General features: G+C 36.2%; 1 protein-coding gene and 1 pseudogene across 9 annotated transcripts in view; both read left to right on the top strand.

Annotated features, from left to right (window-relative positions):
- Window positions 1-16,406, top strand: part of CCDC138 (coiled-coil domain containing 138) — a 125,276-nt gene that overhangs the window by 27,800 nt on the left and 81,070 nt on the right. For 6 of the 9 annotated variants that reach the window (XM_060610340.3, XM_060610295.3, XM_060610254.3 and 3 more), the window contains 4 exons: window positions 1,555-1,674; window positions 10,112-10,189; window positions 10,287-10,394; window positions 13,140-13,304. In XM_060610340.3, the coding sequence (XP_060466323.1) occupies window positions 1,555-1,674; window positions 10,112-10,189; window positions 10,287-10,394; window positions 13,140-13,304 (471 nt within the window). The remainder of the gene's footprint in view (window positions 1-1,554; window positions 1,675-10,111; window positions 10,190-10,286; window positions 10,395-13,139; window positions 13,305-16,406) is intronic. The other 3 variants (XM_060610312.3, XM_060610260.3, XM_060610279.3) reach the window with 2 other exon arrangements.
- On the top strand, window positions 11,404-12,500 carry LOC132663847 (ubiquitin thioesterase OTUB1 pseudogene; annotated as a pseudogene).

Genomic DNA, 16,406 nt, shown 5'->3' on the forward strand with positions numbered 1-16,406 from the left:
GCTAATGTTTTCACATTAGCTGGAATTGGATTTTTAATAGCTGGTTGGATTTTTAAACAGGGCAAAAGAAGAAATGCTTGGATTCTCAAGAGGTTTCCATACTAGACTTCTTGATTTTTTTTCTCTTTAGATTTGTCTGCTATTCTTAAGTGTAAAGATAACAGCCTTTTTTTAAATAGTTCCTATATGATTACTTGGAAGAAAGAAATTAACTCAATTTTTTTATTTCATATAGAAATTTGCTTGTTTTAATACATTATGAATAAATTGAGAATAAAAGGTGACATGTATCTGTACTTTAAATCAAAAAGTGCTATCTCGTTTAAATGTGATTAGAAGGTTAATTGATTTCAATTATTTATAAAACTGATTAAGGAAAGTCAAATAGTTTAAGACTCAGATATATTGGGGCGCCTGGGTGGCTCAGTCAGTTAAGTGGCCGACTTCGGCTCAGGTCATGATCTTGTGGTCTGTGAGTTCGAGCCCCGCATCGGGCTCTGTGCTGACAGCTCAGAGCCTGGAGCCTGTTTCAGATTCTGTGTCTCCCTCTCTCTGACCCTCCCCCGTTCATGCTCTGTCTCTCTCTGTCTCAAAAATAAATAAACGTTAAAAAAAAAAATTAAAAAAGACTCAGATATATTAATATGTTTTTAAATTTGAGATGTAAACAATTAGCTACTTTATGAGAATAAGAAATTAGTTCTATATCTATGGATATTTATTCCTCAGGGTAACTTAAATCTTAAATTTTAACTTATAAAGCTATGAATTGCTAACCAGACTCTTAAAGAAGATCAGAAACCCAGGGAGCCTGGGTGGCTCAGTTGGTTTAAGTGCCTGACTCTGGTTTCAGCTTGGGTCATGATCTCACTATTTGTGAGATTGAGCCCTGCCTCAGGCTCTGCACTGAGGCAGAGAACCTGCTGGGATTCTTTCTCTCCCTTTCACTGCCCCTCCTTCTCTCACACCCACTCACTCACATTCTCAAACATTAAAAAAAAAAAAAAAAGATCAGAAACCCTTCATTGTTTTATCATTCCATGGTGTGAAAGAAATTATTTTAGTGAGTTTCAGTGGACTCTTTTGAGCAGAAGCACAAAATAGTTTTTTTAGTAAGTACTTAACAAATGTTTTCAATGCTTAGTTATTACTTTGTTTGATGACATAGTTTTTATAATTAATTGTGGTATTAGTCATATATGCTTAAATACATTGATAAAAGTCCTGATTCAAAGAGTTCTATTTTTTTTTTTTAATGTTTACATTGAGAGAGAGGGGGAGCACTCACGTGCACGAGGCACAGAGGGGCAGAGAGAGAAGGAGAGAGAGAATCCCAAGCAGGCTCTGGTCCATCAACGGTGAGCCTGACACAGGGCTTGATCCCATGACTGTTGAGATCATTACCTGAGCTGAAATCAAGAATTGGATGCTTAACTGACTGAGCCAACCATGCGCCCAGAGGAGTTCTAATTTTTAATTACTTTGTGTTCAGTAGCCATTTGTGGCATGGAATCCACACCTAATTTTTAAATCAGATTTTTTTTCCCCTTCTAGCAGCACAGTGCAGAAGTTGAGCACTTAACTGAAGTTCTTAAGGAAAGAAATAAAGAAAGTAAGAGGCTAAGGTCCTCTTTTGATGCATTAAAAGAATTGAATGATAACTTAAAAAAGCAGGTAAGATCTATTTTAGTATATACTAGATTTCAAAATACTCTTAAAACTTCTATCATCTATACTTAAATTATTTATCAAAGTCTTAGGATATATTCTATCTAGAGAAATTTTTTTATTAACTTTATTTGCTAACTTTATTTTGTATAATACTTCCAAATATAAATATGGTATTCTTAAGCTTTTGGTTTTTCATCATCTATTTTAGCAACTAGTTGAGATGCTTTTGCAATTTGAAATTTTTAAAATTAAAAACAAGCAAAAAAACCTGCTTGATAACCTGGGGATTTTTAGGCATTTAGCTAATCTAATACTACTTCTTTTAACTGCTATTTTACACCACTGCTTATTTAACATTCGTTTATTTTCTGGGTATCTATTATGTGCTAGGCAGTGTACTAGAAGGAAGCCTACACATTGCTTGTAGTCCCATGAGTATAGAGTGCTATCATGTTGTACTGTGATTATGTGTGTGATGTAATCTCGGTTGCTACTTAATACTGAAGTTGCAAATATTTTTATGAGTTGTATCTGTTTTTCTTTTTTTGTTTGTTTAACTTTTGCCAGTTTTTGACTGAAAGATGTGAAAGAATATGTTGAAGAGAGATGAGAGACTGATTGTGTGTGTATTTGTGGGAAGAGGAGAAGTAGATGAGCAGAAACTGGGCTAAACCCAGTCACTTCAAAAATTAAAGCTTTGGGCTGGAAAACTATATGGATTCTAAGCTCAGACTCTCAGAGATAATATGAATCCTGGAATTCCTTAGGTAGCTAGCTATATGTTCTCAGTTTCTCTTTTTGATGTCCTGTAGTCACGGCTTGTTACAGCTTTTCTCAGTGGCCTTGATAACTAGGGATACTGTTTCTCATTTGATCTAAGTTCTTTGGCTTCTCTGAATTCATTTATGGCCTCCCACAGTTGGAGTATGGCCTTCACTTACTGTTGTTTGGAAGCCTGCTTTATCCCTGGTGAGATTACTTTTTCCCATCACACTCAGTGTAGTGCTCTCTCCCTCTCTTTTTTAAATTGTAGTTGACACACAACATTGTATTAGTTTCAGGCGTACAAATTAATGATTTGACAACTTTGTATGTTATGCTGTTCTTACCACAAGTGTAGGTACTGTCTGTCACCAGACAACTCTAGCACATTTTTTTTGAGAAGGGTTTCTTTAACTACTAGCCAAGGAGCATTGTTGCCTATACCTATCTTTTAAGGTTGTACAATTCTTAATAGTCTTGCATGTGTTTGTATCAGTATCTGGTGAGCGGAGTGGATATGTAATTATTAAGTGATCAACCTATTGATAATTGGATTTTTGATCTAGTATGTCCAAACTGAAAAAGCTTGGGAGAAACCCTTTGGTACCAACTGGCAGAATGCTTTTTAAAACAATTTTTTAAGTTCATTTATTTTGAGAGAGAGAGAGCACATGAACGAGAGAACACAAGTGGGGTAGGGGTAAAGAGAGAGGAAGAGAGAGAATCCTAAGCAGACTCCCCACTGTCAGCGCAGAGCCTGATGTGGGGCTTGAAATCATGAACTGCGAGTTTATGACCTGCATCGAAATTGAGAGTCAGATGCTTAACTAACTGAACCAATCAGGTGTCCCCGGGGTGCTTTTTTATAGTTACTTTGTTTAGTGTGGATAAGGGATCGTTTTTTGTTTTCTGTTAAGGATGAAATAGTAAATACTTTGGACTCTGTGAGCCATACAGTCTGTCACAATGACTCAACTCTGACGTAATGCAAAAGCAACTATAGTCAATAAGTGAGTGAGTATGGCTGTGTTCTAATAAGACTTTATAACAACAGTGTTCAGATTTGGCCCATGGGCTATAGTTTGCACTATGAATGATATATACAGCTGACCCTTGAACAACACGGGTTTGCACTGTTACACTTATATGCAGATTTTTTTTGATAAGTAGTACAGTACTGTAAATATATTTTCCTTAGGATTTTCTTAATAACATTTTGTTTTCTCTAGCTTATTTATTGTAAGAACATAGTATATAGGAGTAAAACATACGAATTATGTGTTAATTGACTGTCTGTTATCACTAAGGCTTTTCTGGTCAACAGTAAGCTATTGTAGTTAAGTTTGGGGAGTCAGAAGTTCTATATGAATTTTTTATTGCCTGGGGGTCAACACCCCTAACGCACACATGGCTTAAGGCTCAACTGCATTTCAAAATTGCTAAATAAAAAGGTAAGTTATTTCCATGACTGTCTTAAGTAGTAATTTGTGGCACCAGTGGGCATAAATAAGTTTGAAACAATAATAACAACATCAATGATAACAAATCCGTTAAGTCATGCTAAGCTGAGGAGGCAAGGATTAATATTCAGGACTCACCAGGCTGGAGAGTCCCTGTGGACAACATAGGTCCTCGGTTGAAAAAGCAGCAGGGAAGACACTCTTAAATACTGAGAACAAACTGAGGGTTGATGGGGGGGGGGGTGGGAGGGGGGAGGGAGGGAAGGGTAGGTGATGGGCATTGAAGAGGGCATCTTTTGGGATGAGCACTGGGTTATATAGAAACCAATTTGACAATAAATTTCATATATTAAAAAAAAAAAGCAGCAGGGTTGCACTCTAGGAAGAGGCAAATTAGAGGTAGATGGAACCCTCCTCTGATTGAAATTTCCTAAATGATCTTAGTTCCTATTTAGAGTAATCAGTCTCCATTTTGAATACCTAGAATGAGCCCTCTTTTTTTTTTTATTTGATTTTTTAAATTTACATCCAAGTTAGTTAGCAGACAGTGCAACAATGATTTCAGGAGTAGATTCCTTAATGCCCCTTACCCATTTAGCCCTTCCCCCCTCCCACAACCCCTCCAGTAACTCTCTGTTCTCCATATTTAAGAGTCTCTTATGTTTTGTCCCCATCCCTGTTTTTATGTTATTTTTGCTTCCCTTCCCTTGTGTTCATCTGTTCTGTGTCTTAAAGTCGTCATATGAGTGAAGTCATATTTGTCTTTCTCTGACTAATTTCACTTATCATAATACTCTCTAGTTCCATCCACATAGATGTAAATGGCAAGATTTCATTCTTTTTGATTACCGAGTAATACTTCATTGTATACATATACCACATCTTTATCTATTCATCTATCGATGGACATTTGAGCTCTTAGAATGAGCCCTCTTTGAAAGAAGATATGTGCATAGAATTTGTAAATTTTCTTAGTCATTCTGTACGAAATTAATAATTGCACTAAGGGCAGAATCACATGACTATGAAGAGAATAAAAATGCCCCAGACAATATGAATATACCTGCGAGTGATCCAGATATTGGAGCTACTAACCATGACTTTAAAATGATGATTACGATTAAAAAACTGATAAGGATGCCTGGGTGGCTCAGTTGGTTAAGCGTCTGACTGCGGCTCAGGTCATGATCTCAGGGTTCGTGAGTTCAAGCCCTGCGTCGGGCTTTGTGCTGACAGTTCAGAGCCTGGAGCCTGCTTAGGATTCTGTGTCTCCCTTTCTCTCTGCCCCTTGCCCACTCTCATTCTGTCTCTCTCTCCCTGAAAAATAAATAAACATAAAAAAAAGTTCTTTTTAAAGTTCAGAAAGTGATTAATATGTTCAAATAAGTAGGAAAAAAAGATTGAGAACTTCATTAGAGAAGCAGAATATGTAAAAAGGAATTAAATTGAAATTCTAAAACTAAAAAATGCACTAATTGAATTTCAAAACTCCAGTGAAAGGATTTAACAGTAGATAAGTCACAGCAGAAGTTAGGATTAATGAACTGGAGGATCATTTCCTAAAAAATCTTGAAATGAAAACATTGAGTGGAGAAAGAATAAGAAACATTTGTTAAAAGTTTTAACATGGGAATTCAAAAAGAGATAATAGGGCTTGATAAATTACTAGCCAGTTTGATCAAAAAGAAAAAGGAAAGGACCCAAATCAAGAATGAAAGAGATCACAAGCAACAGAGAAGAAATAAAAACAATAATAGAATATTATGAGCAGCTGTATGCCAATAAAATGGGCAATCTGGAAGAAATGGACAAATTCCTAGAAACATATAAACTACCAAAAGTGAAACAGGAAGAAGTAGAAAATTTGAACACACACATAACCAGTAAAGAAATTGAATTAGTAATCAAATATCTCCCAAAAATCAAGAGTCCAGGGCAGGTGACTTTCCAGGGGAATTCTACCAAACATTTAAGGAAGAGTTAACACCTATTCTCTTGAAGCTGTTCCAAAAGATAGAAATAGAAGGAAAACTTCCAAACTCTTTCTATGAAGCCAGCATTACTTTGATTCCAAAACCAAAGACCCCATTAAAAAGGAGAACTACAGACCAGTTTCCCTGATGAACATGGATGCAAAAATCCTCAACGAGACATTAGCCAACCAAATCCAACAATACATTGAAAAAAATAATTCACCACGACCAAGTGGGATTTATACCTGGGATGCAGGGCTGGTTCAGTATCTGGAAAACAATCAATGTGATTCATCACATCAATAAAAGAAAGGATAAGAACCACATGATCCTCTCAATAAATGCAGAGAAAGCATTCGACAAAACACAGCATCCTTTCTGATAAAAACCCTGAGAAAGTAGGGATAGAAGGATCATACCTCGAGATCATAAAAGCCACATATGAAAAATCCAATGCTAATATCATCCTCAATGGAGAAAAACAGAGCTTTCCTCCTAAGGTCAGGAACAAGACAGGGATGTCCACTCATAACCACTGTTATTCAACATAGTATTGAAGTCTTAACTTGAGCAGTCAGGCAACACAAAAGGCATCCAAATTGGCCAGGAGGAGGTCAAACTTTCACTCTTCGCACATGATATGATGCTTTATATGGAAAACCCAAAAGATTCCACCAAAAAACCACTAGAACTGATTCATGAATTCAGCAAAGTTGCAGGATATAAAATCAATGCATAGAAATCGGTTGAATTCCTACACAACAACAATGAAGCAACAGAAAGAGAAATCAAGGAATCAATCCCATTTACAATTGCACCAAAAACCATAAAATCCCTAGGAAGAAATCTAACCAAAGAGGTGAGAACTCTCTACATTGAAAACAGTAGAAAGCTTATGAAAGAAGTTGAAGAATAAACAAAAAAATGGAAAAATATTCCATGCTCCTGGATAAGAAGAACAAATATTGTTAAAATGTCAACACTATCCAAAGCAATCTACATATTCAATGCAATCCCTATCAAAATAACACCATTCTTCACAGAGCTGGAACAAATAATCCTAAAATTTGAATGGAACCAGAAAAGACCCCGAATAGCCAAAGCAATCTCGAAAAAGAAAACCAAAGCAAGAGTCATCACAATCCTGGACTTCAAGCTGTATTACAAGGCTGTAATCACCAAGACCGTATGGTACTGGCACAAAAACAGACACTCAGATCAATGGAACAGAATAGAGAACCCAAAAATGGATCCAAAAACGTATGGCCAACTAATCTTTGACAAAGCAGGAAAGAATATCCAATGGAATAAAGACAGTCTCTTCAGCAAGTCGTGCTGGGGAAACTGGACAGCAACATGCAGAAGAATTAACCTGGACCACTTTCTTACACCATCCACAAAAATAAACTCAAAATGGATGAAAGACCTAAATGTGAGACAGGAAGCCATCAAAATCCTTGAGGAGAAAGCAGGCAAAAACTTCTTTGATCTTGGCTGCAGCAACTTCTTACTCAACACGTCAAGGGAAACAAGGGAGGCAAGGGAAACAAAAGTAAAAATGAATTATTGGGACCTCATCAAAATAAAAAGCTTCTGCACAAGCAATGCTAAAAGGCAACCGACAGAATGGGAGAAGATATTTGCAAATGACATATCAGATAAAGGGTTAGTATCCAAAATTTATAAAGAACTTATCAAACTCAATACCCCCAAAAAAATAACCCAGTGAAGAAATGGGCAAAACACATCCAGATGGCCAACCAACACATGAAAACATGCTCAACATCACTCATCATCAGGGAAATACAAATCAAAACCACAATGAGATACTACCTCACTCCTGTCAGAATGGCTAACATTAACCAGGCAACAACAGATGTTGGAGAGCATGTGGAGAAAGATGATCTCCTTTGTATTGCTGGTGGGAATGCAAACTGGTGCAGCCACTCTGGAAAACAGTATGGAGGTTCCTCAAAAAACTAAAAATAGAACTACCCTACGACCCAGCAATTGCACTATTAGGTATTTATCATAGGGGAAGAGGTATGCTGTTTCGAGGGGGCACATGCACCCCAATGTTTATAGCAGCACTATCAACAATAGCCAAAGTATGGAAAGAGCCCAAATGTCCATCAATGGATGAATGGATAAAGTAGAAGTGGTATATATATACAATGGAGTATTACCTGGCAGTCATAAAGAATTAAATCTTGCCGTTTGTAACTATGTGGGTGGAACTGGAGGGTATTTTGCTAAGTGAAATTAGAAAAAGACAAATATATAACTTCATTCATATGAGGACTTTGAGACACAGAACAGATGAACATAAGAGAAGGGAAGCAAAAATAATACAAAAATAGGGAGGGGACAAAACATAAGAGACTCTTAAGATGGAGAACAAACAAAGGGTTACTGGAGGGGTTGTTGGGGGGGGATGGGCTAAATGGGTAAATCATTGTTGCACTATATGTTAACTAACTTGGATGTAAATTAAAAAAATAAAAATAAAAAATAAGAGGGATAATAGGGCAAAAACAAAATATGGGAAGAGAAATAATCACTATCCAAAACGGTAAAAAACAAACAAGCAAACCCAGCAACCTACAGATTCAAGAAAGTATGTTAAGCCTAAGCAGGGTACATATTTAGGAAAACCATACAGAAGAACACTGCTTTAATTTTAAGACTGCTAAAAACATTAAATAAAGATAAAATTTTAAAAGTGTTCAGAGAAAAATAAGACCAGGAACAGTAAAACTAATGACTAACTATTAAGGAGGAAACATCCTGTGTCTTAAATATAAATAGGAAAAGAGAAAAACTCCCTTTCTTGTTGTAATAGGCCAGTGTAATCTTGAAACTAAACATGTCAAGAATGTTACAAGAAAAGAAAAATTCAAACCAGTTACATGAATATAGATGTAAAATTTTTAAATGTTAGCAGGTTGAGTCTAGCAATGCATAAAAATAATACAACTGAGTGGATTTAATACAGGAATACAAAGGTGATTTATCATTTGAAAATTAACACATCTAATAAGAGTAGAAAAAGAGTAGAAAAATCATAATTTCTGCTGATAATAAAATTGAGCACCATGTTGATAATAGTAATAAAAGAAAACTTAATTTTGATAAGTATCTACAAAAAAAAAAAAACAACAGCAAAATCATACTTAATATAGGTTATTGAAATGTTTTCCCTCTGAAATCAGAACAAAGTGTCCTCACTGTTCCTGTTTCTATTGAACACTATAATGAAATTGCTAGTCAGTGCAATAGGGAAAAAAAAAAAGTAGAAAATAAGGATTGGAAAAATAAGGAATAAGAAGTAAGACTTATCTACTGATGATATGATTATGTACTTATATACAGAGGTATCCAAACAAGTAAGTAGAATTAAGATAAGTATACAGACAAGTATACAGACAAGTTAGTAGAATTAAATAAATTTAGGAGAATCTTTGGATATAAGTTCAATATTCAAAAACCAGGTGTATTTTTATATACCAAAAATCAGATAATAAATGTTATTTATTGAAAGATACAGATAATAACATCAAAAAATATTAGCTATCCAGGTTAAATCTAAATAAAGATGTGTATAACATATATACTGAAAAGTACAAAACATTATTAAGATAAAATAAAGAAGACCTAAATAAATTGAAGTTTATGTTATGATCATAGGTGGGAAGACTCAATATTTTTAAGCATGACAGTTCTTCCCAAATTTATATATTAATCCAATTTCAATAGTTTATTACACTGCATGCTTTAATGATTTGTACACTTTTCTATACATACATTATAGTTCAATAAAAAGTTCAATTAAAAGATCTTTCCCATTAAAACATATACTTGTAAGATATCAGGAGACTTAACAGATTTTTATAGAATGCAGTAAACTTAGATACTGTTAGTACTTTGAGGACTAATGATGATTTTTAGCTGTGTTTTATTTTAATTAAAAAATTTATTTTATTGTTGAAGTATAATTGACATACAATATCCTGTTAATTTCAGGTGTATATCATAGTGATTCAATGTTTTTATACATTTCAAAATGATTTCCAAGATAAGTCTAGTTACCCTCAGCTGTGATTTTCTTTAATCATGAATGCTACCTCTGTTTTGTTACATTGTGTGGTTAGCCAGACTAGATAAGATAGTAGATTATTTTGGAAATCTTTAGTATGAAATCAGCTTAAGTTTTATATTGAAATATTTAATATTTTCTCACTGTAGTTAAATGAAGTAAGTGAAGAAAACAAGAAGATGGAGATTCAGGCTAAGAGAGTTCAAGCTCGTTTAGATAATTTACAGGTAAGCTGTCTGCACAAGTGAATTTTAAATGATTGCCTTTGGGTTTTCTCACATTTAATACAATTGTGTTTTAATTCATGGATATGCACTGTTGCAGAGGAAATATGAGTTTATGACAATACACAGACTGAAAGGAAATTCCCATGCTGCTAACGAAATGAAAAGTTTAAGACAAGAAAAAGTACCAGTCTCAAAAACTCACAAGGTATGATGTGATTGAAAATTTCTCCAATAGAAGGCAAAGACATTTTTTCTCTTTGTTCTTGAACCTTTTTTTTCCTATCCTTTTTGATATGAAAAGATTCACCATAATAATTCATTTACAGAGAAATAGCTGTATAATGTTTCTAATATGCTTCTATTTACAAAAGCAAAACAAAGTATTTCAGTAGTGTTTCAGGCCTAGTAACATTGACAGATCACAGGACCTTAAGCTTAATAAGAGCTTTATTATTCATTGTGTTTTAAGAACCCATAAGCTTTCAATGTTTTCTGTCAAGACTGCAATCCACACCTGAATGAGCTCTAATTTATTTATTTTTTCCTAATAATTTTTTTACATTGAGGCATAAATTACAGTAACATAATGCATATTGTTAAGTATATAGTTTGGTCAGTATTGAAGAATGCCTATAGTCCTGTAACCTACAACTAGATAGAGAATATTTCCATCACTCTAGAAAGTTCCCTTGTCCCTTCTCAGCTCTTCCTTGTAAGAAGTAGCTGCTAATCTGCATTCTATCACCATGAATTCATTTTACCTATTTTAGAACTTAGGTCAATGAGATTGTATAGTATGCATTCATTTGGGTAAGGCTTATTTTACTCATTATAACATTGGGTGTATCAATAGTTTGTTCCTCTGTAGTTGCTCAGTAGTATTCCATTGTATGACTGTATCACAGAATTTGTTTATTCTTCTGTTGATAGACACCTGGGCTATTTCTATTTTTTGTCTATTATGAATAAAGCTGTTAAGAATATTTGTGTACAAGGCTTTTAGCGGACATGTGTTTTCATTCATCTTGGAAATACAACTAAGGCCAGAATTTATGGGTCATAGATATTTGACTTTTCATGAAACTGCCAGTTTTCCAAAGCTGTTGTACCGTTTTATACTCCTATGAATTTTGTGATTGCTCCACAACCTTGCCAACATTTGTTTTCAGTCTTTTTCATTTTGACCTTTCGGTAGGTGAGTAGTGATATCTCAATGTGGGTTTTTAATAATTTTTATAAATCCTCTACTTATTTTCATAAAGTGGGAACACAGCACTGTTTAAAGATTTTTGTGGAATCTGAGTAGTAAAATCAGGAGCCACCATTGGGCAGTGTGACTCTGAAGGTGTTAACTATCTGGCTTATGATGAAGACATCATGACTCAGGACCAAATTCAGCAAAAGATTGCTATGCAGAACCTTCTCTTCTTGGAGCTACTAGAACTCACCATCCTATGCAGGGAATATGCTGGATGACATCTATCACTGGAAGATTGAGCACCTCCACCAAAAGTTCTCATACATCTGCAAGACCAGGCTTTATGTGAGCAGCTGCTGCTGCTGCTGCTCCTCCTCCTCCTCCTCCTCCTCCTCCTTCTTAAATGTTTATTTATTTCTGAGAGAGGGGAGGGACAGAGAGAGAGAGGGAGATAGAGCATCCAAAGTGGGCTCCGTGCTGCCAGCAGAGAGCCCAATATAGGGCTTAAACCCACAAACTGGGAGATCATGACTTACGCTGAAGTGGGATACTTAACTGCTGAGCTACCCAGATGCTCTTATATGAACAGCTTCTATCGAGGTTTTGGATTCTCCACGTGGAAATGCTGCTGGATGTCAGCAGGGAGTTTTAGCAGTTCAAGCCCGTGTCTGCCAAGATCAAAGAAGATCTGGTGTCCCAGGGCTTCACTGTTCACAGTTGAAGATTTCCACACCATGTTTATAGACCTAACTGAGCAGATGGAGAAGCAGACCTAAGTAGCCAACTTGTTGCCCTCCTTCAATAACCAGAGGACCTTGGACTTTCTGTTAGTCTACCTGCAACTGTTCACCTCAGGCTTCCTGTAGTATGAGCACTTCATTGAAGGTGGGTGCACTGTAAAGGAATTCTGCCACCAGGAGGTAGAGGCCACGTATGAGGATAGTAACCACATTCTTGTCATCATGCCGGCCCACGCCCTCAGGGTTCCATCCAGGTGGGTGGAAGGAGATTGCACAGAGGGTATAGCACCAACCTGCACATCTTTCCCTGAAGTCTCTGGGCCTAAGATCTACCTTCTCTACCTCCTGGAACTACGATTTCCTCTACAAATAGGACTTGCCCCTGTCTGCCACTGCCCTGGCCTGCCACTGCCCTCTGCCAGGCAGCACATATGTTCAGAAATATTTTTTGTGGTTGTAAATGGAAATATTTCATACCCCCACTCTGACCTTTTTCCTCTTATACAGCCTTCCATGTTGTATTAACTCAGTTTTATTTCTACTCGGTACTTAATGATGACTGAAGTCATCTAAAGTTTCCATTTGAAGAAAACAGGTTAAAATTACTCGTTCAGAATAATGTAACTCTAATCTCATTCTGATTTTGTAGATTGCTGTCTGCTTAATGTTACTTTTTTATTTATTTGCTTTTGTTTCTTTGTCTTTTCAGATTTCTAAAAAACTAAATCTAGTGTAGTTCCCTGTTTAAGGTAGATGTGTGATAAATGTAGAATTAAATTGACTAAAAGTGATTTGAAGGAATACTAAAATCAGTGTAATTGAATCTATAAATTTTTCTGGCATTTTGTTCTTTACTTCAGTTTGATAGACTCTCAGAGGTAGACTCTCAATACATATTTTAATGGCATTCTTTAGGTAACTTTTTCTATAATCCCCAAATTTAAAACTTGTCTTTGAAATTTTATCAGGTTGTGAACTGAAATATATGTTTGGTTTAATTTTTTACATATAGGTACCACTTAATGCACAAGTTTATGAACTTTTAACTGTCTTCATGGACTGGATTTCAGATCACCACCTTAGTAAATTAAAAAGCGAAGAATCTGGAATGGATGGTGAAAAGCCCCTACTGAAATTTGCTTCTCAGAGAAATGATATTCAGGAGAAGTGTATAAAGGTTTGTTTCTTGATTTGATACATATGACTTATGAAGATCAAAACTGGAAAGCCTATTGTATATGTTATAAGGGAAAAAATGTTGAAAATATTTTTGATTGAAAATTGACCATACCAATAGTTCTGAAAAGATTCATTTCAGACTTAATTAAAATTAATTCATACTTTTATTTTTCTTAACATAATGGGAATTTCTTTTTAAAGATAGAGACTAGAAGTTAACATCTTAATCCAGAAATGGCAAAATAATTGTATACTAGAGTTAGGCAAATGATCAGTGATACGAACAATTCCTGATTGATAACACATGATTTCCACTAAAATAATTTTGTTTTACTTTTTGTCATGAAGGGATGAAAAGTCTATTTGTAAGGGGCTTCTCGTTAACAAAAAGAAATGACCATTTTCTTAAGTTACAGACATTAATTTGGATATTAGTATTCATGATTTCTAGTTAGTATATGTGGTCATTAGAGGTTGACAACTATATTCTATAAGAAATATATTAAAACTTTGAAGAGTAGACATCTAAAGTTGTTTGTTTAGTGTTTTCAGAAACAATTACATAATTGTTAAATATTGGCTAGGGTTTCATTTGACAAAATTATTTCCAGTTTTCATCTTTACGTAACTAAAATGTTTCTTCTAAATGCCTTTTCTGCTTGGCAGAATAATGGCCTTCAAGATACTCATATCCTAATCCCTGGAACCTTTCCATATGTTATGTTATATGGCAGAAGTGAATTACGGTTTGCTAATCAGCTGACTTTCCAATAGAGATTGACCAGGTTGTCTGAGTGGGTCCAGTAGTCATGTGAGCTTTTAACCAGACAAAGCAGAAGAACAGGTCAGAGACTCAGCCCATGTTTGCTAGCTTTGAAGGTGGAAGAAAAGTGCCATAAGCCAAGTAAAGCTTCTAGAAATTAGTGCAATTTTAGTTATATTTAAGGCTGTGATTAATTTTCAGTTAATTTTTTGTCTCTGGTGTAAGATAAGCGTCCACTTCATTTTTCACAAGTGAATATCCAGTTTTCCCCTCACCGTTTGTTGAAGAGACTGTCCTTTTCCCCATTGAGTGGTCTTGGCACCCTTGATAAACATTATTTCACCATGTAAGTGAGGGCTTATTTCTGGGCTCTCTGTCTCATTGGTTTTTATATCTCTATGTGAATATGACACTGTTGTGATTACTGTAGCTTTGCAGCAAGTTTGAAATCAGGAAGTGTGAGACCTTCAACTTTGTTCTTTTTCAAGATTGTTTTTTGTCTGTTCACTGTGCCTGGAGATTCCATATGAATTTTAGAAAGAGTAGTAGTCTATGTTGTATAAAAGTTTTACATTTTTGTGTAATTAAGCCCATATCCTTTCTTATTTATTTATTTATGTATTTATATATGTATTTTTTATTTTGAGAGAGAGTGAGTGAGCGAGCAGGGGAGGGGCAGAGAGAGAAGAGAGAGAATCTCAAGCAGGGATTCCCAAGCCCCTGACAGAGCAGAAGTCCAGTGCAGGGCTCAGTCCCACAAACCGTGAGATCATGATCTGAGCTGAAATCAGCAATCAGACGCCTAACTGACTGAGCCACCCAGGTGCCCCCCCCCCCTTATGCTTTGTTTTGTTTCTGCCACTGCATCAGTGTTATTTTTTTTTCAATCTATGAAGTTTATTGTCAAATTGGTTTCCATACAACACCCAGTGCTCATCCCAAAAGGTGCCCTCCTCAATACCCATCACCCACCCTCCCCTCCCTCACACCCCCCATCAACCCTCAGTTTGTTCTCAGTTTTGGTTTTTTGTTTTTTTTTTCCAACATTTTTTTTTTTTTATTTATTTTTGGGACAGAGAGAGACAGAGCATGAACGGGGGAGGGGCAGAGAGAGAGGGAGACACAGAATCGGAAACAGGCTCCAGGCTCCGAGCCATCAGCCCAGAGCCTGACGCGGGGCTCGAACTCACGGACCGCGAGATCGTGACCTGGCCGAAGTCGGACGCTGAACCGACTGCGCCACCCAGGCGCCCCTGTTCTCAGTTTTTAAGTGTCTCTTATGCTTTGGCTCTCTTCCACTCTAACCTCCTTTTTTTTTTTTTTTCTTTCTTCCCCTCCCCCATGGGTTTCTGTTAAGTTTCTCAGGATCCACATAAGAGTGAAACCATGTGGTATCTGTCTTTCTCTGTATGGCTTATTTCACTTAGCATAACACTCTCCAGTCCCATCCACATTGCTACAAAGGGCCATATTTCATTCTTTCTCATTGCCACGTAGTACTCCATTGTGTATATAAACCACAATTTCTTTATCCATTCATCAGTTGATGGACATTTAGGCTCTTTCCATAATTTGGCTATTGTTGAGAGTGCTGCTATAAACATTGGGGTACAAGTGCCCCTATGCATCAGTACTTCTGTATCCCTTGGGTAAATTCCTAGCAGTGCTATTGCTGGGTCATAGGGTAGGTCTATTTTTAATTTTCTGAGGAACCTCCACACTGTTTTCCAGAGTGGCTGCACCAATTTGCATTCCCACCAACAGTGCAAGAGGGTTCCCGTTTCTCCACATCCTCTCCAGCATCTATAGTCTCCTGATTTGTTCATTTTGGCCTCTCTGACTGGCGTGAGGTGGTATCTGAGTGTGGTTTTGATTTGTATTTCCCTAATGAGGAGCGACGTTGAGCATCTTTTCATGTGCCTGTTGGCCATCCAGATGTCTTCGTTAGAGAAATGTCTATTCATGTTTTCTGCCCATTTCTTCACTGGATTATTTGTTTTTCGGGTGTGGACTTGGTGAGCTCTTTATAGATTTTGGAGACTAGCCCTTTGTCCGATATGTCATTTGCAAATATCTTTTCCCATTCTGTTGGTTGCCTTTTAGTTTTGTCGGTTGTTTCCTTTGCTGTGCAGAAGCCTTTTATCTTCATAAGGTCCCAGTAATTCATTTTAGTTTTAATTCCCTTGCCTTTGGGGGTGTGTCAAGTAAGAAATTGCTACGGCTGAGGTCAGAGAGGTCTTCCTGCTTTCCCCTTCCAGGGTTTTGACGGTTTCCTGTCTCACATTCAGGTCCTTTATCCATTTTGAGTTTATTTTTGTGAATGGTGTGAGAAAGTGG

This window comes from Panthera onca, chromosome A3 (genome assembly GCF_046562875.1).
Source record: "Panthera onca isolate mPanOnc1 chromosome A3, mPanOnc1 haplotype 2, whole genome shotgun sequence".
NCBI lineage: Eukaryota > Metazoa > Chordata > Mammalia > Carnivora > Felidae > Panthera > Panthera onca.